The following is a 26,276-nucleotide window of genomic DNA, read 5'->3' as shown; positions in this document are numbered from 1 at the left end:
CAGCTGCCGCCTCAGCAGGAAAGTGAACGCCCTAAAATTGTAAAGAGAAAATGAGACTGTAAAGATTCTAAGCCCCACCGCTTCCCATACAAAACCACACATCTACCCCCGGTAGGGCTAAAGTGTCAAATATAACACCAAGGTGTAAGAAGGTAGTTTTTCACCTACGAATTATTTTTAAATGCACGTGCCAGATTGCATTAATTTAAATACAGATTAATAACATGAGTAACTACAATTTAGAAATGCAAGATTAGAAAGGCTGTTAAGTAGAGGGTGATAGGCTGATTAACATATAGATCTGGTTGATGTAAGGCAGACGAGAAGAGAGGAGGGGAGAGGGAAAGCAAGATACAGAGCAAGGTATGGACGGAGGAAGATGTTTGGGCTCAGATTTGGGGAGGGGGCGGGGTGAAGGGAGGAGGTGAGCAGAGATTTTTTTTTTAACTTCTATTTAGTTCTTTTCTCTTTTTCGTGTTATTTCTCTCATCTGCCTTCATCCTTGGATATTGAGCCCAAGAAACTATCCTCTGGGGACCCTTAGATTTAACTGAGCAATTTTTGAGGTTTTTACCGGGTGCCAGACTTTAAAGCGCTTTGCATATCTTTTATATTTTATTTGGTTCCGGGGAGGGGGGGTGGTTGGGAACGTAACTCTCCTGTTGCCTATGGGATGAGAAGACGTTGAGGAATTTGCATCCCCCCCACCCATATTCCACCGGCACGTGGTGACGGTCTCAGGCTCTGGCATAACCACTAAGCCATCCTTGTGGGACTCCGCTCCCCTGGCACGGTCCCCGGGATGAACTCCTGGAGATTCCAGGTGGCCAGCGGTACCCCGGCGTCGGACAAGGGTCAGCACAGCCGCGGCACTGAAGGGCACCTCCCTAGGGCAGAAAACTGGGGAGGCAGTGAGGAGCGGACACTATTAGAGCGCTGGGGTTCCGTGACCCCGCTCGGAGGAGCCTGGCACGTTCCTAGCGACAAGCCAAGCACCGCTGACATCTCCCGGGGCGCGTTTACACTTTGCAAATCTCTCCGTCTAGAGAGCCTGTTTAATTCTCACCGCGGCCCTGCAAAGGGGGTTATTTTTGGTCCCATTTTCCAGACGCAGAAAGTGAGGCTTCCGCTCCCAGGCAGTCACAGCGTCCGGCAGGTGGTGGAGCTGTAGGTGTCTGCTGTGTCCCAAAGATAATAAAGTCGGCACGGATTTCGTCATTATTATGCAAAGCCGGCGGGGAGGCTCCGACCCTCCCCTGCAGAAGCCCATCTGTCTCCGTGCGCCGCCCCCGGGGCTCAGAAGCCGAAGGCGCGCGGGAGCGGGTGGAGACGCGTCCCCAGCCGCTAGCCTGGGCCACCTCCCAGCGCCCTGCGGGCCAGCGCCCCCGAAGCCGACCTCCCAAGGCTTAAAAAAACCACAGCCTCCCCAGCACCCCGCCCGCCGGCCGCCCCCTGGGAGCTGCATTAATATTAATCCCGATGAATAATTGAAGGCCAGAGATTTATTCGGGCCGCGGCGGGGGAGGGCGCGCAGCTGGGTTCGGCTGGGCCCGGCACCCGGCACACCCGGCACCCGGGACGCCGGAGGCTGGGGTGGGTGTGTCGCCGGTGAGGGTGAGCTTGCTGGTGTGCGTAGAGCCCGAGCTAGTGTGCCAAGGAGCGAGGCGGAGCGCCGGGGGGATGCTCGAGGGCGGCGGGGACGGAGGGGCATCCCAGGTCTCCGCGCCCCGGCCTGCGCTTCGCCCCGCGCGGGGTGACCCGGGGCCACGCGGGCTTGAGGAGGAACAATAGCGACTCCTTAGATCCTGGGCTCCTGCCACGGGCTGCCCAGGCCTTCCCGGCGACCAGCGGGGCCTCCTTTCTTATTTCGCTAATTTATGGCGAGAGGCCGGGGGGGTGGGGGGTGGGGGTTGGCATGGCAGAGGGGGGAGCGCGTCTGGGGACGGGGGGCGAGGGGGCGGCAGTTAAAGGAGTCTCCCGAGGCGGCGGCGCGGGTGATGTCAGCTCTCGACGAAAATAGAGAGGGATCGCCTGCAAATCCCCAGCTGCGGCGGGGCTAAACCTCGCAATCCCTCCCCGGCGGCGGCGAGCCAGGGCGCAGCGGCCGCCACCGCCTCCCCCGGCGCGCACACACCCGCACACGCGCGCACGCACGCACACACTTCCCCTGCACACCCGCGGCACACCCCCTCCCGGGCCTCCCCCGCCGCCCGCCCCCGAGCCCCCGCAGCGCACGCGGGTGGCGGCCGCGGCCCGGCGGCCCGGGGGCGGCGCTGGCTCGGGGAAGCCACCCCCAGCCCCCCGAGCGCCCCGCCGAGCGCCGGCGAGGCGGGACGCGCGCGGAGGAGAGCCCAGCCGGGGCTTAGCGCCCGCCGGAGCCTCCCGCGCGGGCTGAGGCGCTAAAGGGCTTACCCGGGAGGGGGGGTGGGAGGCGGGGAGAGGCTCCCCCTTAAATAGCGCGCTCCGCCACTCTCCGGCGCTCACGCCGCGCCCGCCGCCGCCGCCGGACCGTGCCGAAGAGGAGGGGGCGTTCCCCGGACCATGGCATCCACCGAAGGGTGAGGGGGCTTTTCTGCGGACCCGGGGGGAGCGGGCGGGCGGGGCGGGGGGGAGGGTGGCCCCTCATCCCGGATGGGGACGCGGAGACGTCGGCGCCGGGCCTCGGAGACGGTGGCGGAGCGGTGGCTCGGCTGGGGGTGGGATGGTGGGCAGGGGATTGATTTTTCTTTGGCGAAGCTAGCTGCTTAACCCTTTGGAGATGCGGGAGGCAGACGCTGCGTTTCTTTTAATCGAAAGGGCACCGGTGGAGGTGTGAAGAAGAGTCCGACGGGGTGGAGGGGAAGAAAAACCCTCTTGACGTTACTTGTGAGATTTAGAAGCAATACGGGATTGGGCACGATGTGAGCGGCAGGCATTGCCCGGGGAAGCGGCGCTTGGAGCGCGGCGCGGGCTGGAGCGTGGGGACCGGCCCGGAATGAATGAGCCGGGACCAGGACCGGGGCGGGGCGAGGACCGGCGCGCGCGGCCTTGAATGTCAGATTTGCTGCAGAGTCCCGGGGTAGATGCCCGGCCTGTGGAGATCGCACTCTGTCCTTGGATGGTGGAATCTCCCTGGCCAGCTCAAAGGAAGAGTGGAAGAGATTTGGGTACTTCCCGGGAAGAGGCGGGGAAAGAAGTAGTTTTGGGCAAGGACAGGAGTCCCCAGATTCCACTGGGTAAAAACGCTGGCCTCCCCATTCCGCCCCGGGGCAGTGCAGTCCGCTCCAGCCTTCTGAGGCAGCAGTTGGAGGGGCGGATGTTCCCAGTGATAGATGACAGCTATCTTTGGCAAGAGGGGACAGGGGCTGCAAGAGGCAAGAGGATCTCTTGAATACTCACACCTCAAAGGAAGGGTCCAGAACAACGTCCCTGGAATCAGGATCTCCCAGGAAACTTTTCTGGCTTGGTAGAACCTGGTTCTGGTTGGGGAGCTCAGCTCTTTGGTTAATACACAAAATTGCCCTAGCCACTTGCCAGAAATCACCAAGTGTAGAAAGCCACTGTCAGCACCTCCTCGGGGCACGGGTGGAAAATCCTCGGTGCTGGCACTGTCCATAATTTCTGTCTAGTAAATTTTCCAAACACCACAGGCTTCTTTGGGGGGAAGGAGTCTCTAGGAGTAAAAAACTGGTTCCCAAGTTAGATCTTCAGATTCCTACCTCCGACAAAAGGAAGATAGTTCTACAACCGTCTCTCTGTGTTCAGGGAAGGAGCTCATCCCTTTGCTGTCCCCAGGACTCTTTCCGAAGGAGTCTGGCACCTTGTGCTAGCGTGAGATTTCTTCTCTCTTTTCATCCTAACATTTCGGCAGTGTGGACTATTTTGATTATTATTTCGCCAAGAAAGATGTACACACGTGTACAAGGAGGGTATCACATTGTGCTAAAACAGAGCTCTGGAATTAAATATTAAGAGCCCAGATGGCTCAACCTCAAAGCCTTTCCCTGTTAAATCAGTCTTTCAAATTAGAAAGGGTCCTTCTAGACTTAGCCCTGCTTTTAAAAGCTAGGTTGCAAAACGTCTGTGAAAGAGGTGGATGATGGTAGTCTTTCAAATTCTGCACCCAACTCACCCCTCATTTTGATAGCCAGATAGTGAAGGCAAAGGTTAAAGCAACAACAAAGACCCCTAAAGGTTTTGTCTCACCTTTGTCCTAAATGAGAGTTGTCAAATGATTTGACATTAAATACAGAGTGGAAGTGATTTTCAGTGTTTTTAATGCCTTGTTTGTACACTGTGCATGTTAAGAAAAAAATGGCAAAAAAAAAAAAAACTTGTACTGAGAAGATGAATTGAAAAAAATGAAAGGCTGGGAAACATAGAGAAAGATCTATGAGCCGTTATCCCTTAAGAACAATAACTGATGAGCGGGTAACATTTTCAGAAGCCCTGGTCTGTCTTTGTCTCTTCCTTTCTTCTACCTTTCCTTCCCGGAGCATCTCCTGGGTAGACCCCACATGCTAGGCACTCCTCGGAGATACAAACAAAAACAGTTTGAGAGCTGGCTTTTAGAATGCTGCCTCCAATCAATGACATTGATTGGTAAATTGTTCGTACGGTTTGGTGGGATTCTCCTGCGTCTTCTGATATCTTTGATTAATGTGCCTTATAAACACAAGTTCAAGTTCATGGGGAATTCTCAGACCAGTTGCCTTCATTAGCTTTTGCTTTCTACCCGTGTTGAAGCTGTTTCTTTGAAACACATTGCCGAGAAGGAAGCAAGACTAGCAACACAATTATATGTTTTCCATGCATGTATTTTCAGTTCAACTCTATTTGATCCAGAATGTTTGGGAAATGGGAGAGTATGGTGAACTGACCATTCTGGGTACCATTCATTTGGTGATACAGTTACCGTCAACTACTCATGCCGATTACCAGCTAGAAGCAATAGTGACATCTTATGTTTATTTAGTACGCCACTTGCATAGCTCATTTGTATACATCATCACATTTGCTTCTTCCAATGTCTGTGAAGTAGGTGGCCCAATGAAAATGGAATTTAAGAAGAAGATGGCGTAGAATGTAAAGTCATCTTTCCAGGAAGATTCCAGGACTTGGCAAAACTTTGGGGTTATCATCTGGAAATGTCAGTTATCATCAGAGAGTATACTAGGCATGTCTAGCTCAGAAGATCACCCGCTTTCTCTCAATCCTTTGGCATACACACCCTGCAGATTTGCCTTTTGGAATATTCTTATTATCAGCCTCTGCACTTGGTCTTTGCCTTTGCAAAACATACCCAAGACGCTTTGGTTATTTGAGGCTTCTAATTATTTGGAATGGGGATTATTAGTATCCAGTTGCCATAGAAGTCAACAGTGGACTCTTTGGTAGTTCCCAGGCCCGGAGAAGTATTTTCTTGCAAAGCGGCATCTAATTTGATAGTTGAGCGCTCTTTTTCTCTGGCTCCCCGGACATGGCTAGAATTACGGTTTTAGGTCTTTGACCCAAATTGGAAAGAGATTATAAGTAGTTGGTGGCAGACAGGCTAGTCAATTATGGTCTGAGTTATATTGGAGTGCCTCGCTGCTGTAGAGGTGGACGTTTTAGAGAGATGTTTGGGGGGTGAAAGACCGCTAAGTCTCCATGTCTGTCAGGAACCCACAGCGATCTGTCTTCTGATCAGTTCCCAGGAGCCAAGGGGTCGGGGCAAAAGTCAACCACAAGGCCTTGGGTTTCAGTTTGACTGAGAAAGCAAACGAAACAGAACTGCTGACAGCAGGAAAACCCTGGCAAGGGAGACCTCTGGATTTATTATTTCAAGCAAAACAAAAGCAAAACATAACGATTGCCTTCTCCCTCCTCCCCTCGGGACTGAGTTTGAGGTCAGTCGGAGGAAGAACCCACGAGTGGACTTATTGGAAGGCAAGTGGCGCGCACGGAGGTTTGGGGGCCAGAGGGGGTGCATATTGCACGCCTTGGGCTTTGCTGCCACTGTCATTTTTCATTTGAAGAATATAAAAACAGCCTCCTTGGGTAAAATAGATACTAGTGGAATTACGAAAAAGCCATTTCGTGTTCACTAAGACGGCCTCTTGTGAGTGATTGGAAGCTCAGTTCTCACAAGAAACAATTTCTAAATCCGAATGAAGCTGGATTTCCACCAAATGAAGTAAAAGAGCCAGGATGTTAAAAACCAAAAGACAGGTCTGTCCATCGGTATCAATAGCCCCTTTTGCTCTCTTACGCAACACGATTCGGCACTGTCTCTTTTCACTTCAAATTTAAGGAAATTGTCAGACAAGGAAAAGTCCTTAAGAGAGAGAGCTTCGGTTGCAGGAACAAGCGATATTTAACAGCCAAGTGTGAAATTTCTGGGTCATTGTGCCATAAATCCTAAAGATGCAGGATTGCAAAGCCTTTTCGCTGTTCGAAGCTCAACACAGGTTGATTTCAATGAAAATCCCCCCTCCCCACCCTCCTCTAGGACTGTGTCACCAATGCCCAGATGTCCGGTTTTCCCCCACGTGAAGGCAAACTAAATTGCTTTCCATGCTGATTTTTCTCCCCCATGGGACTGGCTTGTCCTAAGGAACTGAATCTACTCTTCATTTCAATTGCCTGCTATGATTGTTTTAATCGAATGAGACGCCAGTCATTTAAAATCTTCTAGCAACAGTAGGCAGGAACGTCACTCTCAAGATAAAATTTTAGTTTTCCTTGCATGTAAGAACTTGTCCTTGACGTCTGAAAACATCTGACAAATGCCATATATCACCTTGCTTGCGAGCTTCTCTTCATGCTCTTAACGGCTTGTTGGGGGCACGCAGGATGCTCCATAGCAAGGGTTTTAGAATCCAGATTATGACAAATCTCTTTATTTACCAGAGCCTGTGCTTGCCCTCTCCTCCCTCTGCCCGCCCCTCACCCCTCACCCCTCCGCGCCTCAAGTGCTTGGTCCTTGGATGAATTCATTAAAGGAGTGTTTAAAAATACCTCATTGCTCTGTCCCCACGTGCCCATCATTGATTGGAGGCAGATGGGCCACATATTTGTCAGTAGAGTAGAAAAGGACTAGCATCTTGTTATAAATCTGTCTGGTTGGCTTCTAGACGATGGCAGGAAAGACAATGGGCTGGAGACAAGGGAAGATCCTTAAACTTTAGAAAAGAATAACTCGGTTTCTAAGTGCTTTGCTTCCCCCCCCCCCCGCCCGCAAAACGGTGATTGTTGTTTTCTTTAACGGTGTGATATTTATTTACGTATCTTTCATTGATGTATGTATTTAATTTTCCACGTAGGTGAGCAGATATGACGGCTGTCTGCTGCACCGCCCTCTGGTGACGTGGGCAGTCTTGGTAGCTACTTTGGATTGCGGACTCATGGAGCAAGGGTTGTCCTTTAAAAATGGAATGAAGGGAATGGACTCCATTTTGGTGGCAGGACTTGGTCTGTGTCAATCCTGGCTCCCTCTAGGATACGTGATGGTACATGTTAAAGACCTTGAATGAAGTCCCTGGGGACAAGGAGGGAGATGGGCTCCCCTCCGCCCCCTCCCTTACATTAGAGGCTTCATTTAAATCACCGAGAGTACTTTCTCCTGTTACATTTGGTCAGGAATGCCATCTGTCACTCGCTCTTCATAATCTGGCCACGGGACTTTCTCTCGTGTGCCCCTGCCACCCCCGGCTCCCAGGCACTGTGTTTTCAGGATCACGGGGCTGGTGGCAGAGTTAGAAGTCAGTCTGAGACCTGTCTGCCTCCCAAGCATGGCTCTTCCCACATCACCAGACGTGAGGCACTGGATGCCTGTGGACCGTACATGGCCCACAGACATGTATGTTTTGGCTTACACAGGATTTTGAAACTCTTACAGTTATTTGCTCCTACTTAGACATATTTCACCTAAAAAAGGAATTGCGGGGCGCCTGGGTGGCGCAGTCGGTTAAGCGTCCGACTTCAGCCAGGTCACGATCTCGCGGTCCGGGAGTTCGAGCCCCGCGTCGGGCTCTGGGCTGATGGCTCAGAGCCTGGAGCCTGTTTCCGATTCTGTGTCTCCCTCTCTCTCTGCCCCTCCCCCATTCATGCTCTGTCTCTCTCTGTCCCAAAAATAAATAAACGTTGAAAAAAAAAATTAAAAAAAAAAAAAAGGAATTGCGATTCTGGCTTCTCTCAAACATTGGGAAAGCTGATGGCAAAGGATCTGTCCTTTTGTCTTGATACCCACTTATTGAGCGATGATAGCTCTGCATTGGTTTAAGCACTTTATATGTATTAATTTATTTAATCCTGCCAACAATGTGATGCACAAGGACTATTATTATCCCCGTTTGACAGGTATGGAAATGGAGGCGTAGAAAGATTCAGCAACTTACCCAAGGTTTCACAGTTAGTGAGTGGCAAAGCCAGGCTGTAAACCCAGGCAGCCTGGCTCTGCACCCTCACCCTAACCACCAGACTACACGGCTTAGTCCCAAAGGGCTGGGGTCAGCTGGGGCCAAGTGGCTGTCCCTCGAGATAGGGCATGTGCCTTTCAGCTTGGGCACAGTCTTTTCCGAGACGACTCACTCATGTTACCTCTTGACCCCTCACCTCTCTAAGGCCCTCTTGGAGAGAATGAGAGCTTGGGTTCTGTCCTCTTATGGAGTGCCACTCTAGTGGTTGTGGATTGGGAGAATTCTTCAAAACCCCATTTCTATGACATGAAAGGTAATTCCAGCGACTCTTTCTTGTTAGCCCTTTCACCACTACCTTCTTGTTATTTCCTTTCCCGTTCGTTGCTCTGGGTTATTCTTAATGATGAATTCTTTTGTAATTATTCATTGTCGGGACACCAGTAACACAGTCTTATCCAGATGCGGTGCTCTGCAACGGCCCAGGGCATGACCACATGGGTCCCATCCCTTAGAATGCTGAGCCTTGGGCGTGCACTTCTTAGTGGCAAATGTAGCTGAGCATTTTACAGCTCTGGGATTTATCCTTCCCTGTGTGATTTCAAGTGTAGCCATTCAGGGTTGTGACTTCACTTAGCCACTTTCCTGAATGAGCTACGAGCCCTACCCTTTTAGGAGCAGGGCTGATGTTGTTGTTGGGTGGTTTTTTTGTTTGTTTGTTTTTTGTTTGTTTTTGTTTTTTGCAACATACGCGAACAGTGATGACTAGAGATGCCCTTTTTTTTCCATAATTTTTTAATTTTTTTATTATTATTTTTTTCAATAGATGAAATTTATTGTCACATTGGTTTCCATACAACACCCAGTGCTCATCCCAAAAGGTGCCCTCCTCAATACCCATCACCCACCCTCCCCTCCCTCCCACCCCCCATCAACCCTCATTTCGTTCTCAGTTTTTAAGAGTCTCTTATGCTTTGTAGAGATGCCTTTAAAATTGAGGGCAAATTTTTTCAGAGGTCACGTTGCTGTGTATTTAAGCACAGTTTGCTGATCACTCCATAGGTGGCAGTAAATGACTGGTCTTTTGATTCCCTTTGGAAGCCCCTGGTGCTTAGGGACTCCCAATTCCTACAGCATTCCATTCTTTTTTGATTAAAGAAATATATCTCCACCAAGTATATCATTTAGTATTTGTGAGACAATCATCATAAATCAACAGTGTTCATAGATATCACCGTAAACAAATATAAATAGGACTATTCATTTCAATTTATTCCAAGTCTGGGTGACTATACATATATGATTTCATTAAATCCTTGGAAGATTACTATGGAATGTTAGGCTCATTTTACGGAGAGAGAAATTGAAGCTTTGAAAAATTTTGGTTTTATGCTGTTATCGGGTGCCTTTTTTTCCCATCTCATTCAACTCTGTTTCAAAGTATCCACATTTGCAGTTAATTCACATTTCCTTAAAATTTCACAGACCTTCTCTTTGTTTGTTTCAGCTCTAGTGAGTGTCTCCAATCATTTTGGTCAAAGGGAACAGGATAGCCGAGTGTCCTTGCAAAAGGAGATGATAAAGCATTTAAGAGACAATGCACAAGAAGGATGGCAATGATTACAGAGAAGTTAACTTATCTTTGAATGGAGATGCAACATTAAGGAAAATGCCTCCATTTAAAAAAAAAGTGGGAATAAGTTTAGGCAACTGAGAACAATGGCCAGACCCCGGCCTGTAGACATTAAGCCAAAGAATCTCAAATAGAAGAAGCAGTTGCAATGTACAAAGGGAGATAAAGTAAAAGAAGACAGATAAAACAAGAAAAGCATTCTTTTTCTATTAGGTATCAGACAAAGCCAACTGCTGCAGACCAAATTGTATTTTTGTTTTTATCTCAGTCTTTACTTAAAAGGATGGTTGGGATCTGATAACCAGCTTTGTTAGGAAAGTGGATAGAAGTCAACATGAACAAAACACAAGCAGATAAACTCGGCTAGAGATCAAATGGATGGATGTCAGCTGACAACACTCATTTCAGGCACTCGGGACGTTCATCTATTGTTTTTTATATTTAGATGCAACATATGGTCTAGAAAAAATAAATTTTGTACGAATGTATAAGAATAGAGTAGGGAGTAATGGAATTATAGACCGAATCTGTTTCCCTGGTGTTTCTCTGGGATTCAGCGTCATCAATCAGCAGACATTAATAAAATCATCATAGAATAGAAGCTCTGAAGGGATCATCGATTTTTTGATCATGATTAATTGCTGACATTTCAGATGAAGAACTGATCATTTGTAGAAGTTTGTCTATTAGTCTGAGAAGATTCAAATTTGCGTTCTTTCAGGACATTGATACATTGGGTTTGAGGCATTGTTGCTGGTTGGTCCGTCCTGGGAGGGCACTCCGAGGTGGAGACTTGTGTTCATAAAGTTTATTGAGGGGAGCTGTCAGCATAAATCCCCGTGGAAGAGGGAAGGAAGCAAGGTGTGGGCAGAGGGAGAAATTGAAACGGTCACATCAAAGGGCTCAGCCCATCCCACAGGAAGCTCATTTCTTCTGAATGATCCTGAATTGAGGAAAGAGGTGTGGCCTTTCTACCCCTGCGTCAACCAGCGGCTGGGCAGTGGGTAGTGTGGCCCTGGGTGAGTACAGGGCAAGGCTCTAGAGGGCGCTATAGCTGGTGTCAATATCGACACTGCCAGCAGGTAGGGGAAGAAATCTTAAGAGTTCTGAAGGTGGGAGCGTGGGAGTCTCAGTGGCACACCACAGCATCCATTATTGACTCCAAATTCGAACATTCGCGAGAGAATCAAATAATGGGTACAGTTGCCTTCCATCTGAATGTCCAGGCCTCCACAAAGCCATTGTCTGTAATAAAATACGATATCTTAAAAGAGTAGGTGGTTGGGGGAAAGGGCAGGGAGAAGATGGAGTCTAATGGGCACGATGGGCAGAGTTAGCAGGCATCCTTTTACTTAGTTTTAGCCGTGACCCACACGGTCGCCAAAGACGGACGACCAAAGACCTTCTCTTCAGTCCAGACCTTCCAGAAGTATCTGGTGCAACGGGAGGATGGTTATCTGAAATTGCCTAGGAAAGGGTTATCACCTCTAGTTAGTGGAAGGGGCCAGAAAGAGCAATAGATAAATATACAGGGAACCAGAGTATAGCTATTGTTGGTAATCCCAGGGTCGACAGCAGCTTTTTCTGTACTCCCACTAGTGTGTTGCCCGTGGAGTCCTTACCTTGGGAAAAGGTGGCCAGTGAGCTGGACAACCCCTTTCTGGAATATCCACTGCTTTGTTCTATTGATTCAGGAACTCGTGCATTCTGTCAGTCTGCAGCCAAAGGTGCTTTTAGGTTGATATGTCTCAGCTCCGTTCCCTTGGCAAATATTAAGATATGTTCAGAGATGAAAGAGAACTTTCATACATAATCTAAGGCCTCGGAGGTTGCACATCTATGGACATTTCCCCTTCTTCTCTCACATTAGTTGACTCTGCTTTCTGAGACTAGGACATTGATTATCAATGTTTGAGTTTTTATTAGCATGACAACTTAATCCAAATGGCTCAATTGCAGGGCAATAGATGATAAAGCAAGCCAACATTGAAAATTGCCTTTCTTTCTTTTTACTTGTTTACATTATTTACTATGGAAAACAGATACTGTACATGTTTCCAGTATTTGGGTAAATACAACACTGTATTCAGTCAACATTGAGAAAATCCATTTTTTACAAAGAATTTACCAGCTAAATAAAGGGATGTTCAGAAATTACATGAATAATTTCTGTCAAAGGAATTATTTTTAACAAAAATTTTTAACTTTTTGTCCTCTGGATCAGTGACTCTTAGCCCCATAACAGTAACAGCGGCAACAGCACAAAGTGGCATTATTAAAAAACAGAAACCAAAAAACCCCCAAATTTTAAATATTACAGAATGGCATAAAATGAAGAAGTAAGAGAATGCCTCCTACCTCAACCCTGTTCTCTAGAATTACTTATTTTTTGGTCTGACCTTCGAGATAGTTTTCTTTTCTTTTTTTTTTTTAATGTTTATTTTTGAGAGAGAGAGACAGAGAGAGAGAATGAACGAGTGGGGCCGGGGCAGAGAGAGAGGGAGACACAGAATCCAAAGCAGGCTCCAGGTCTAAGCTGTCAGCACAGAGTCCAACACAGGGCTCGAACTCACGAACCGTGAGATGACCTGAGCCAAGGTCAGACACTTAGTGGCCTCCCTGGTGCCCTGAGACATTTTTCTGTGCCCATGTAAACATCCTATTGTTAAGATGCAAATTTTACCATCCTATACAGACGGTTGTACAACTTGATTTTCACTTGACACTTGTAAGTGTATGTACATGTGTTATATTTATCTGATCATAGTCTATCGTATGTCCATATAGGTGGATATGAATTGGAGGAGAGGATGAGGCAGGGACACTGAGACCAGTTATGATTCAGGTGACAGCAGTGATTCACGTGGGAGATAACGGCCCAAATGAAGGTCCAGGGATGCATTCGCATTACCAGGTTCCAAGATGGTTAGAAGGACTCAGTGACCAAGCATCTATAGTGGGTGAGCAGAAGGGAGTCTCTTGGGTTTCTGGCTTAATCAAATAGAGGTGGAAGAGAGTGCAGAAAAGGAATTCAGGAGAGAGATGGCAAGTTTGAAGGAGAAGGTAATCAATTGGGTTCATCATAGTGGTTTAGAACTTTTTGGTGGACATCAGGTGGGGAATGCTCACAGAGCAGTCAGATACAGGAGAGTCTGGGGGGCCTCGATTTAGTGGCATTTATGATCACAGAAATAAATGAGCTCACTCAGACAGGTCATGAAGCTAGAAAGAAAAATGAGGGGGTGGTGCCGGGGAAGAATCCTGGGATGCTCTAATGTCTATAGATGAGCAGGGGTGGGGGGCAATTCACAGGGTGCTAAGAAATAGGGAGGGGAGTCAGGAGAGAGCAGGTGTCTTGGAATGGGAGACAGTGCTACATGCTATAGAGAGGTAAAATAACGTTAAGTACTGAAAAGTGTCATTGAATTAATTAGTTTCAAGGCCATCACTGACCTGTGCCAGAGTCAGCAACGTGGTGGCTCCTGTTGCCATGTTGGCATGGGTTGAGAATGGATGGAGGGAAAAGGCATGTGATTTTTTTTCAAGAGTGGCAATCAAGGGGAGGATGGGAATAGGAAATTAGGTTCTGAGGAGATTACATCTTGGCTTTTTTAGGATGGGTGCAATGTGAGCATGTTCATATGCTAAGAGAGAAGTTTGATTAGTGATGGTGATGTCTTGGGTGCCCTTTGTAGAAGCTGATGAAGAAAAGAATTAGAGGGGGCACCTGGGTGGCTCAGTCAGTTGGGCATCTGACTTCGGCTCAGGTCACGATCTCGCGGTTCGTGAGTTCGAGCCCCGCGTCGGGCTCTGGGCTGACAGCTCAGAGCCTGGAGCCTGTTTCAGATTCTGTGTCTCCCTCTCTCTCTGACCCTCCCCCATTCATGCTCTGTCTCTCTCTGTCTCAAAAATAAATAAAAGTTAACAAAAATTAAAAAAAAAAAAAAAGAATTAGAGCCAGAGCGTAGTTCATTGCTTGCTCTGGAGGTTCCTACGTGGGAGGGGAAGGTCGCTCTGTGAGTGCTTGGCCAGAATATTCCTGTTTGACCGATCCCACAGCCCACAGTATAGGGAAGGACACCTCAGGATGGAGAGGGAGGAAAAGGTCACCTGCTTAGACTGCGAGCTCTGTGCCTTCCACCCTGGTGATCCATGGAGTGACAGGCAGATGGGGCAGCCAGCTAGAGTTGGATAGATTTTAGTAGTCATTGGCATTATTTTTTAAGATTTAACTTCTGGAATCCTTTCTAAGTCTCCCTAGCTGGGATTTTTCTCTTTCCCTCCAACTGTTCATTTGTACTCTCGGGTAGCTGGTGAAATTTCCTTGGATTCATTCTTGATCTCCATTTCCTCAGCTCTGCATTCTCTTTGGATAACTTCTTGGGTACTTTCACACCACATATACATTGAAAACTTTAAAATGTGTGTATATATATAGTTTATTTATTTTTGGAAGAGAGTGGCAGAGAGATAGGGGACAGAGGATCCGAAGTGGGCTTTGCGCTGACAGCAGAGAGCCAGCTGTGGGGCTCAAACTCACGAACCGTGAGATCGTGACCTGAGCCAAAGTCAGACACCTAACCCACTGAGCCACCAGACACCCTCTAAAATGTATATTTCTAGCTCGGACCTTTCCTCCAAGCTCCAGATTCGCATATCCTGCCATCAAATTGACATCACCCTTTGTGCGATGCACAGACATCTCCAAATTACCGTGGGAACAATAGAACTCTTGATATTTCTTCATGTAGACCTCTCCCTTGGCCCACCCACTTTCTCCCATCTCAGTTAATGGCACTACCATCCATTTGGCCATTTGAAGCGAGCAGTATAGGTATTAGCCCTGTTTTTTTCCCTCTCTTCCATCAGCCCCACCCTACAAGCTTTCTCAGTTCCATCTCCAAAATGTACCTCAAGTCTGGCCTTTTCTCTCCATTGCCAGGGCCCTCACATCAGCTCAGACTACCATCATGGCCCCACTAGAAGCTCCATAACCTCCTAACTTTCAGTTCCTCAAATACCCCGTGGTCTTGCCCACCACCTTAGAGCGCATTCCTTCCGTCCGGACCACCTCCGGCCCTCCACCCGCTGCCACGCTTCAGTTGGCCCGCACCCTCTTATCCTAGAGCCTTCCGTTCTTGGTTCGTATGCCATTTCCCAGAGGGGTCTGCCCTCATCACTCCAAAAACTAGGTCCCCCTGTCGTGGCCCCACCTCATCCTCTGCGTTTGCTTCCTCCATGGCGTCAGTTACAGTTTTTCAGTATTTTATTTATTTACCCTTTTGTCCGTATCTACCCCCCACACCGGAATGTAAGCGCTCTGGCGGCTGGTCCATCACTGCACCCCCTAGACCCTGGCACCACGCACTCAGTAAGCACCTGTTGATTGAATGCTCATCCTCCAGGTCCAGCCTCGGGAGGCAGGGAAGGCCTCTCAGAAGAAGTGACATTTGAACTGTGTCTCTTCCAGGGAGTTTGTTCCCATTACACTTTGTTCAGACCTCTCTTCCGACAGTTCGTGATAATGGGGTGCGCTGAGTGCTTTCTTGTCTGTCTGCTCCCGTCCTGGTGTCTCTCTGGGGATCAGGGCTATATTAATTTCTTTGTGCCCCAACTTATTATCATTATCACAATGCATTTAGTGTAATTGAGTTGTCTAGCTTACAGAAGGCAGAGGGGGATGGCTTTAAGGGGCTTCAGGGCCATAGTGGAGAAAACGTGTCCTTTTGCTTCTTGGGACACGTCCTTTCTTAAGGTTCTGGTGGTCAGTTGCACTACCCTGCCCAGCAGTCAATAACCCGACTTTTGACCGCTAAGGGTTGATAGCGTCCAGGCAGTTTACAAGAATAACTAGCTGGGCAACAGCTCATCTTGTGAAGCCACCAATGTATTTATCACAGTCAGTCATGTTCCTGTGCTATTGTCTGGGGAAGATGACAAATCCCTATAGCGGCTGTTAGTTTAAATTTTTTTTAAATGTTTATTTATTTTTGAAGGAGAGAGAGAGACAGAGCACGAGTGGGGGGGGGGCAGAGGGAGGGAAACACAGAATCCGAAGCAGGTTCCAGGCTCTGAACTGTCAGCACAGAGCCTGATGGGGGCTCGAACTCACGAACCGTGAGTGACCTGAAGTGAAGTCGGACGCTTAACTGACTGAGCCATCCAGGCGCCCCTACGGCTGTTATTTTAGAATGCATTGAAGTTTAATCAGATGAGACTTTTGAGCCTTCCCTCCATCTTTCCCAAGACCACCTGCGTCCTGTCCTATGATGTCTTTCTGTTCCTTTCCTTGTTCCTTGTGAAGGAAAATAAGAAGTTACCATGAGTTTGATATTTAGATACACAGAGAAGGATTTCTTAAGTCCAAGATGATGTTTAAATTGCATCAGTGAGTAAAATCCAAGGCTCAAGAGTTCAAACCGCTCATAAAACTGATTTAGAAAAAGAGAAATCCAGAAGCTGACACCATTATTGTTAAGCTGAGGCTTTTTAACTTTTGAAGAGCTTCTGAGTGTATTTAATCATTCCCAATAGAGTTCTCCACTCTGGCTTCCTATTGTGGTTGGAAAAAAGAGCCATGAGTGAAGAAATAAAAAATCCTATAGTCGGTACGTGTGTTTTCTGGCCATCTAAATAAAAACGTTTGTTGTGTCTCTGTTTTCTAAAGTGAAATTCTTCTCTGGAGTTGTCTGGTGGCGGGACATCCTGAGGGGTATTTGTTGTGCCCCAGTGGGATAAGAGGATAACAACCCTGCCCAGAATCTTCTTTTCTTATCAGTGAGAATTCTGAGGTTGAGTGAAGGGCCAGTTTGTGAAACTGCCTTCCTGAGCCTTCACCCTGTAGCTGAAACCACCCTCATCGTCCTTATGGCAAATGCTGGATTCCTGCTGAATGCAGAGCCAGGGCCTTCAAACTGCTGTATTTGAGTTGAAAGTGGCTTCCTCAGGCATGGAAGTCACTGTTCATTGGGAGAACCAAGCATACACGGCTCATGGTTTTACTTTATTTGCTTTCTCTTTCCCTCTGAAGACGCTCAGTGGGTTTCTGGGAAAGTAAACTCCAGATCCCACACAATCTGCACGTAATTGTTCAGCCATCAGAAGGACCCATCCGGTTTTTCCAGGAGGGAGCACTGTGGAGCCCCGTGTAGGCTCGCTGCAGGGCAACGGTAATTTTCCTCCTCGGCTCTGAAGCAAGAGCCAGAGGGCCAGTTGCCTCTTTCCCAGGCCAACACCAGCTGTTGCCTTGGTTTTCAAGAAGGGAAACCCTATTGCTTTGGTTATTTACATTTCAAGCGACCTGGAGTTGTTAAGTCACTGAGGGGACCAGAGCTCCCTGGCACTCAGGGCTATCCCTGACACCACGGGCTGAGGTTGAGAGTGAGTTGACAGCAGTCGCCATTTACCATCCTGGTCCTGGGTCCTTGTCCCCATCATCAACCGCCTGGCTTCTCCGTGAGAGTCATCAGCGCCGATTGAAAAACATTTGCTGGTTCCAGAGCTCGGGTATGTCCAAACTGGTTTTGTCTGGGTTGTTGACTGACTTTTTAAGGTGACACAGGGGCAACCATGGGGAAAAGGAGAAGCCCTTAAAGAGGGAGAAAAAGACACTGGAGAGATTGAAGGGTACATTTTGAAAGGGTTGGAGAGGCCCCAACATGAGGAACTCAAGAATAGAAGTATGAACATAGTCATCTCTCTTCTCAAAAGGACTAACCAGCCGCCCCAGAGGTCTAGCTTGTGTCCCAGCCCAGTTGGAAGCAGGCAACAAAGTCAAGATGTGTGTGAAAATGCTGTGTGTTTGGTACAGGGCACACTCCCTCCGGAGGAGACCGGAGAGGAGTCAGGGACTTCTGTCCATATGTTTGTCTAAAGAGGACCTCCCTCTTCGCCTTTGAGCTAAGCTGTTGCGGCCGGCCAGTGAGATGAAGGCGTCCCCGTGGTGTCAAGGAGCAGGAAAATCACAGTTCCACCCAGCTGTGACTTTAGTGACTGGTCACAGGGCATTTTAAATTAACCTTTGAGTTTCCATGTCATGGAGTCCCAGGGTATGTGTTGAGTACATATATGAAAGCGGTAAAAAACTCACTGGGCGGGTTCTTTCCTGTAATGATTTCTGATTCCTCCTTCAAGAGAATCTTAGATTGGGTATGGACAAAGAAACACAGAGAAGCCGCCAGCTTCACGGGCATGTGACAGGTGGTAGCCAGGGCCTGAGCTCAGAAGGGCCCGTCTTTGGTTTAAGGCTCTGCGGTCACCATCTTGAAATTCTTAGTAACAAGAGACCTTGTGTTTTCAGTTTGCACCAGACCCTTGGAAAGTGCGGGGCCGGTCCTGCAGGGAAGCCACACGTGTGCAAGCCCAAGACGATAACCTTGGGGCTATCTGATCTCTTGCAGGGCACCAGAATGTTCCAGTAACGAGACGCTTTGCATAAAACGGCTTCCGGCAGCCAGTGTTGCCCAGTGGTTAAGGGGTGTGTTTTACACTCAGAAAGACCCAAGCAAAATTTCCCGTTCCACCACCTGTGAGCAGCGTCACTTCAGGGAAATTCATTAACTTTCTCCGAGACTCGGTTTGTTTCTCCATTACATAGGCACAATACCACCCACTCGACGGGGTTGGGAAAAGATTGAGGCGGGATGTGTGTGAAGCAGTCTGGCTGGTGTCTGGGACGTGGCAGACCTCCTGTAGTGGTGACTGTCCTTGGAATGGCATTACCGTACTGTTGAACTTAGCGGAGTCTATCCGTCATTCTCCTGGCTTTGCACATTGGATTGCTAACACTCAGCGCATACCTGCAGGTATGTTTGCTAATTCGTTCTCCCAGAGGCCCCTGGTGATAAGATTAGAAAGTGGGTCCTGGCCGTCTTTGATCTTCTGAGCGGTGTATTTGCACTAGCGTAGGTTTGAAGACTTTTCTCCTATGTGCTTTTAACCCTTGAACTCACAACACTGCTGACTCGAAACGCATGGTGACTTTTCCAGCGTGCCTCCAACTCTCCGACACCAGCCGGGTGCCCTACGATGCCATTCCATTCTGACACCATCTACCTGGAGTTGGCGTCACTCCCATAAGCTAAGGGCTCGGTCCCACCAAACTGCGCCCACCTCAGTACCGGTTGGAAGCCCGTGTTGCGCTTCTCCCTGATTGGCTGAACATCCGGGGGGTTTGCACAACCCCCGCCTCAGGTTTGATAATGTGCTGGGATGACTCGAAGAACTCAGGGGAACACTTTACTTACGCTTCCCAGTTTATTATAAAGATACCGCTCAGCAGAAGACGGAAGAGGTGCATCGGGGCAAGGTACTGGGGGAGGGACCTGGTACCCTCTCTGGGTGCACCACCCTCCCAGCCCTTGGATGTGCTCACCAACCCAGAAGCTCCCAAAGCATCATTTAGGGGTTTCTGTAGAGGTTTCCCTACATACAGCTGATTAAATCGCTACCCATTGGTTGTTAACTCTGTCCAGCTCCTCTCTCTCCCCAGAAGTCGAGGGTTGGGGCTGAGACATAAATAAGTAAAACATAAAAAAATCATATGCAGCTGAGTGCCGTAAGATTTCTATATGATTATTTTTAAGGGAAATCAAGTCTTTTAGAAAGACTTCTGTGTTTTGGGGTCTTTTTTTTTTTTAATGTTATCTCTGCTAAATTTTCATGGGACTCTGGCTTTTCAGGGATGCACCTGTGTGATATCGTGGCAGCAGTAAGCCCTATGAAGGCACTGTTCTGTAAAGGTAGAGAGTTTATCCGTAACTGAGGTATTCGTGATGCGTGAAGTCCATACTGGTTAGACACAGACGAGATTAAAATACCCCAAACTATAACACCTATTCTCCCACTAGCCAGCGATAAATATCTTTGCCATTGGTGTATTTCATTTCAGACTAAATGCATATTTACTTATCAATACATTTTTACTAAAAATGGAAGCATAACCTACAGATTGTCTTATAAACTAATTTTTGACTCGACAATGGGTTGTGAACCTCTGTTAATAAGTAAATCGATACACTTATTTAATCGCAGTAGTTTCCATTTTGTGGATGTATTATAACTTTTAGAAGCAGTCTCCACTTGTCAGATACTTAGGTTGTTTCCGATTTTTCATTATTATGAACGTCTTTGTGTATACCCCTATGCAAACCCGTTTCATCATTTCCTTAGGGTAGGTTCCTAGAAGTTGAATCACTGGGTCAAACGGTACATATGTTTATCGTTTGGACACCTGTTTCCCATCTGTGCAGTGTCTGGTGGGGACAGGAGATTTGAACGACCAAATGCAGTTGTCTTTTTGAGTTGACTTCACTGCAGTGTCTATTATTGTAGTTGTAATATAGAATGGCTCTGAGGTTAACTTTAATTCCTGGCAAACACCTGAAACATTCCTGAGCAAACACCATTTCTTTAGACTAAGAAACGTCTTTTCTTTGCACTTGGTTAAACATTTTTTTTTTCCTGTCTTGGCTTTTTTTTTTTTTTTAAATATTTATTTATTTTTGAGAGAAAGAGAGAGACGGAATATAAGCGGGCGAGGGGCAGAGAGAGAGGGAGACACAGAATCCGAAGCAGGATCCAGGCTCAGCCGTCAGCACAGAGCCTGACGTGGGGCTCGAACTCACCCACCGTGAGATCATGACCTGAGCCAGAGTAGGACGCTTAACCGACTGAGCCACCCAGAAGCCCCGTGTCTTGGCTATTTATATGTATGTTTTCTCTGTTACATTCCACATCAGAGCTTTTGTGGAACATTCTCACGGTTTCTTTATCTGTTACTGTGCAGAGTTCACGCTGCGTTCCTAAGGGGCTAGCTTTCCTCTAACAAGTGCTTTTTGTAAAAAAAAAAAAAAAAAAAAAAAAAAAAAAAAAAAAAAAAAAAAAAAGTGGCTCCCGATGTTACTGGGGCTGGCTTCTTCTTTTTTGCCTTGTCTTTTCGCTGCACCTTGAAGGAGCCGAATATCCGCTCTGTTTTGAGTACAAATAGGTGGTCCGACAAGCTGTGTACAACTGGAAAAGGCATCTTCTAGAGTGCAGGCATCATCACACAAGGTTTGCCTCCCACATCCTTAACCTTCTTGTCTCGAGATCCAGTTCTGCCCCTCACCCCAGCCACCCCCTGACCTCCAGTTGTGCTCATCTGGATCTTGTACCCAAGCTTTATGGAGGTGACACGTGTGTAACAATCAAACAGGGAGAATCATCCAGTTTGGTTTCATCACTGAATACGTCAAGCTCAAGGTCAAGGTGTTGGGTCCAAGTAATTAAAAGTGCTTGCTCTGGTTTCCCGTCTTAGAAGTCCACAGGGGGCTCAGTGTCTGTTAAAGGCCAACTCTCGGCTTCCTTAGGGACGAAGGGGGACTATGTGGGGAGGACAGAGATTCGGGGAGCAGGGGAGGAAGAGAGGGGAGTACTGAGGACATGCTGAAGGTCAACGTGGATGGGGTTGCTCTTTCCAGGCTGGTAGGAACGGATTGTAGTTGAAAATTTTTATTTTGTGAGCAATTTGCAGGCTGCAAATAAATGCTCACAAAGTCTCTCCTCTAACTGGATGGTGACCCGGGCAGGGGCAGGCTCTGCAGGGCTGGCGTGGGGTCCTTCCTTCCAGTTCACGAGGCTCTGAAGGAGCCCTCTCTAAAATGCGACACACTCTGTTCTCATCTCACGTGTTTCCCAGCCCTGTGGAGCTGAGTCGGAGGCTAAGCCTCCTGCCGCTTAGGGTAAGACTTTGCCTTTATTTAGCTCTCTTAAGATTAGATAACTCGCATCACCTCTTAGAGTCCGGAGGTGGCATTGCTTTTTATTACCCGACAAACTGTGGACCCCAGATATCTTTGAGCAGGTTTTACTTCATGCAACGTGTAGTCACCGTAGGCTTAATGTCCTTTGGACTACTCAGTATGGTAGCGCTCCAAGTCTGTGCCCTGTTTCCTTGGCCAGGTGTCTGCGTTTTGTTTTTTGTTTTTTGTTTTCGTTTTTGTTTTTTTGTTCCATCCCCTTCAAAAGTGACAGTGGTCAGTGCATGTGAAATTGCGCTGGAAATGAATGCCGAATGGGCTTTAATGTCATGTGAAAGATAATTGTTTCTCCTTGTGGTCATCATGGACTCAGAACATTCCAGAACATTTGGCTCAGCCCCCTCATTATGTTGAAGCCCACAGTCAAAGAGGGTTGAGAGACCTGGGTTTTAGGCCTTGCTCTGCCATTGGCTTCTGGATGAGAAATCTATCATTATCTCATTCTTTTTCCTGCTCCCTATGTGAGCTTTAGAAGGCCTGTTGCCTATTGTACCTGTGTTCTTCGCTGTACCTTGGACCTCTGGTCCCCATATGCTGGCTGTTCTGGGGCCCCTGGGACTGTTGCCCCTTGACACTGTGCTGCTCACTCCGAGGTCTTGGTGCAGAGGTGAGGTGGGGAAAGCCGAACTTCCCTTAGTTTCTCTGTCCTTAATTCCCCAGAACCTCTCACATTCAAGGGGGTTGTGGACGTACAGACTTTATCCAAGATAAGGGAACAACGAGAGGGAATGATGATGTGAAAAAAAGATAACCATAAAAATCACTATTCTCAGTGCTTAAGAGGAAAAGAATCCTAAACATTTGACAGGAGGCCTCCTAAGAGATGAACTCATCCCTGGTGCCGGCTTGAGGTCTGAACTCAGAGAAAGAGCCTCCTCCTCCAGTCCTCCTCCAGGCTAACCGCCACTCGCTTCTGGAAAACCACCCCGCTCCTGCCCACAGTATACTGGGTGTTGTCCTTCGATCTCTGTCGCCCTCCCCGCCCCAGGACAGCTCAGAAGTGTTCACTATGGAGTGTTCCAGAAGTCATGGTGAATCATGGTGGAAGGCACAGCTGCAGCGTGTGCCGGAGCTCACGTCCTCCTGGGTCTCCAGGGTCTCTGGGGGCCTTTTAGTAACCGTAGGCCACAGCGTGTGCTTCCACACGAGGCCCCCGGGTTCTCGGGGACAGCACGGTCCTCGTGGGCAGCGCACCCTCCATACCTACCAACGAGAGAGGTATTTGGCTCAAGATGTGACAAGCTCTGCACTCCGTCCTCCATCGATCACAGAGACTTTGCCTACCTGGGCATCACCTTTGCTCATCTTCCATGTCATGCCTGGCGGCCTAACTGTGCATTCGGAACAGGACTCTGTACTGTGCCGGTCCAAGCCCAGGGCCGTTGGGCCCTGGTCGGTTCTGCTAACTAGATCAGAATCTATGGGCTGGGATTTTTCCCGGAATTCTGTCCTGTTCCTGGCCGGTGGCACGGAGGCCTTCCAGCAAATGAAGAGGAAGAGAGGGTGCAGGGGTGTTACGGCCTCTCCCGGGAGAAGAGAAGGCCGCGTGGCCTGCCTTGCCTGTGCTGGCTTCTTCAGCTGAGCCGCTCGGCCGTTTTCTGCAGGCTAGAAAGTTTATGCTCCGTGGATGGAAGGGAAGGAATTTTATTTTTAATTAGCACGCTTACATTAGCTGTTTGCACTCCCCTATATTTGAAAAGTGGCCTTTTGCTCCGGGAGGTACGGGCTGTAAAATCTGCACGTGCACCGTCCAAGGGCACGCAGGTCATGGGGGGCCAGAGTGAGGCCGTTGTCCGTGGTGCCTGAGCAGCCGGCTGAGGCTTTGACCCAGCTCGTGTGTCTCTGATGCCCCACACCTGGCCCCGGGCATGTTCGGGGGACCAGCGTGGACGTCAGGCTTTCACTGCAATGCTGTGAGCAGACCAGGTCCGGGTCACCACCGCTGTAGCAGGTGTGTGTGTGTGTGTGTGTGTGTGTGTGTGTGTGGCAGGAAGGATCACATCCTGAGGCCCTTAGACAAGTCAAAGGAGTTGACCTCCCCCAACGAGCCAGATCCCAGGGTTTGGCTGGGGCAGGAGCTGGTGACAGAAGGGGAGTAGTAAGCTTGCAATTGCTGAGGCAGGAAGGGCTCCACCAAGCGGGCTGGAAAGTGCTGGGTCATGGTTAGAAAGAGTCTCAAGGGCCCCTTCTAGCTGTTGTCATGAGAATGAAGCCCTGGGGGATGAAAAGAAAATGTGTGGAAACACGAGTTAATGGAAGGGAGTCTCTATTCTCTCCCTTCTCTTAAAACCAGAACATTTAAAGTTTGTGTTTGTTTATTCATTTAGAGAGCATGTGCAGGGTAGGGGCAGAGAGAGAGGGGCAGAGAGAATCCCAAGCAGGCCCTGTGCTGTCAGGCACAGAGCCCTACGTGGGGCTCGAACCCACAAACTGTAAGATCATGACCTGAGCTGAAACAACGAGTCAGACGCTGAACCAACTGAGCCACCCAGGTGCCCCTAAAACAAGAACATTTTAGACAACAAACCTTGTTGATGTCTTTTAAATATCCACATGCCATTTTAAGATGAGTGTTTTATTCATATTTATAATGCTTTTCGGGGTTTTTTTTTTTTTGGTGGTGGGGGGGTTTCACAAATTATTAAAGGGAATGTTTAAAACTCAGAGGAAAAGCGGTTGGTGACTTTTTTTTTTTTTCAAATTTGTAAAACATCATTTACATTTTATCTGAATGCTTCTTTCTGATTACCAAATCCTAATTTGGTTAAAGGCTTAGCCACGAATACCAGTTTTGGAGTGATTTTTGCCATCTCTGCTCGGGACAGTAGGGCGGCAGGAAGGATGGAAGGGTAGGCTGTGCATGTAGCCATTGCAGTGACCAGGGAAGGGGCCCCTGTAGTAGCAGTGGGGGTAGGGGCAAGGGCAGGGGCTAGACTGGCCTCTGTCTTCAACAAGGCAGCTTCAGAAGTCAAGGCCCTCCTGGAATACCACACGGACCCCTGGCTCAAGTCACAGTAAAATGTGGTGCCATTCACTGATTTAACAGATGCTCGCGGGGACTGGCCCTCTGCGAAGTGTCAAGGGTGGCCTTCTCCCAGTCGAGTCAGATACAGCCACTGTCTGGCCGCCACGTGGAGCCTGACAGCCTGGAGCCCTGGAGGCAATGCACCTTAGTCTTCTGGTCCCTGCTGTCCTCGTGCCCTGACCAGAACCTTAGCATGAGACATCTGGAACGAAGGAGCTGAAGACGCTTGGACCTAGGACCGGCTGCATACTGGATGGGTGACCTAGCCTTAGAGCTAGAGGTTCCTTCTCTGTCCCTGCTATAAAGTAGGAATAATAGCATCTACCCTGTAGTGTGATAATGAAGGTCATCTGTCAGTTGACCAGTGCTGGAACAAATAGGTGCTCAAGAAAAGGTAGCCGTTTTATGACATATTAGCATTCAAGCACAGTTGTGCTTCTGTCCCTCTGGAACACCTCAAACGGAGCCCCAAGATAGATAAAACCTTCAAAATGTGTCAATGCTGCATTTATGCACGGTCCCCCTCCAAGTACACATGTGTACCTCACTGTGGCTGAATCTTCCAGAAAGGGAGATCCTGAGGATGCCGAGTCTAGACGGACACTGTGAAGGACTCAGGGTATCCCTTCCAGATGGCTTTCCAAGCCCCCCCATTGCTACTGGGAGAAGACTTGGGGAGCCCTGGCGGCCTTTATTCGCAGCTCAGATGTGGCACTTAGGAGCCCAGAGTCTCTGACGTGCCTGGTCTGGCAAGCAGAAGTGGAACAACAAACTCAAAAAGACAAATACTCTGTTCCTGGGAATTCAGAATAGTCGGGATGGAATGGTCCAAAGCAGCAGGGAGGCAGGCTTCCTCGGCCCACTGCTGGTGACTTCCACCACCCGGACGCGGGGGGGCGCTGCAGCCCCACTTTTCCTCAAAGACGGAGGGCAGCTGTCCCTGGGTTTCCCCACCCAGCCTTGAAAGATCCCCCATTTCCTCTATACTTGCATGATTGCCCATTCTCTGTGCCTCCCTACGTGGAATTCTGCAGTGCCCTAAACAACAACAACAACAACAAAAACCAAAACCCCCAGAAAATGTGCATGGCTTATTCAACCAGGAAACTTAACAAATTAGCAAGAAATAGCTTTTCATTGTCACAAAAATTTAAAAGTACACATCAGCCGAAAGAATTCCATACACCCCTTGATAATAGTCTTCAACTCACGTACACTCACACACACAAAATAGAAGAATTATAAATGATTTTTATATATTTACTAAAATAAGGTAGCACTCTGCAACCTATTTTGTTACTTGCTTTTTCACATAACAATAGCCCTAGGAAGCTTTTCAGAGTTGACTCTGTTTAGATAATCTGGGACCATCAAATCTGAGGTTCAAAGCCCTAAGGTATTAAGATTAAAAACAAAAATCAGGGCATCTCAAATGCAAATTTCTA

The 26,276-nt window shown here is 48.3% G+C and overlaps 1 protein-coding gene across 2 annotated transcripts in view; it reads left to right on the top strand.

The window, feature by feature from the left end:
* Positions 1-2,363: 2,363 nt before the first annotated feature.
* The window catches only part of SLC1A2 (solute carrier family 1 member 2), a 138,125-nt gene continuing 114,212 nt past the window's right edge, over positions 2,364-26,276 (top strand). Inside the window, exon 1 of one of the 2 annotated variants that reach the window (XM_030332762.1) lies at positions 2,364-2,558. In XM_030332762.1, coding sequence (XP_030188622.1) covers positions 2,542-2,558 — 17 coding nt within the window. In that variant the 5' untranslated portion in view covers positions 2,364-2,541. Of the gene's footprint in view, positions 2,559-17,230; positions 17,515-26,276 lie in introns of those variants that run through there. The other variant, XM_030332764.1, reaches the window with a different exon arrangement.

The sequence above is a fragment of the Lynx canadensis genome, chromosome D1 (assembly GCF_007474595.2).
Source record: "Lynx canadensis isolate LIC74 chromosome D1, mLynCan4.pri.v2, whole genome shotgun sequence".
Classification (NCBI taxonomy): Eukaryota; Metazoa; Chordata; class Mammalia; order Carnivora; family Felidae; genus Lynx; species Lynx canadensis.
The sequence above is the reverse complement of the archived record's forward strand: the minus strand, read 5'-3'. Positions and strand labels throughout refer to the sequence as shown.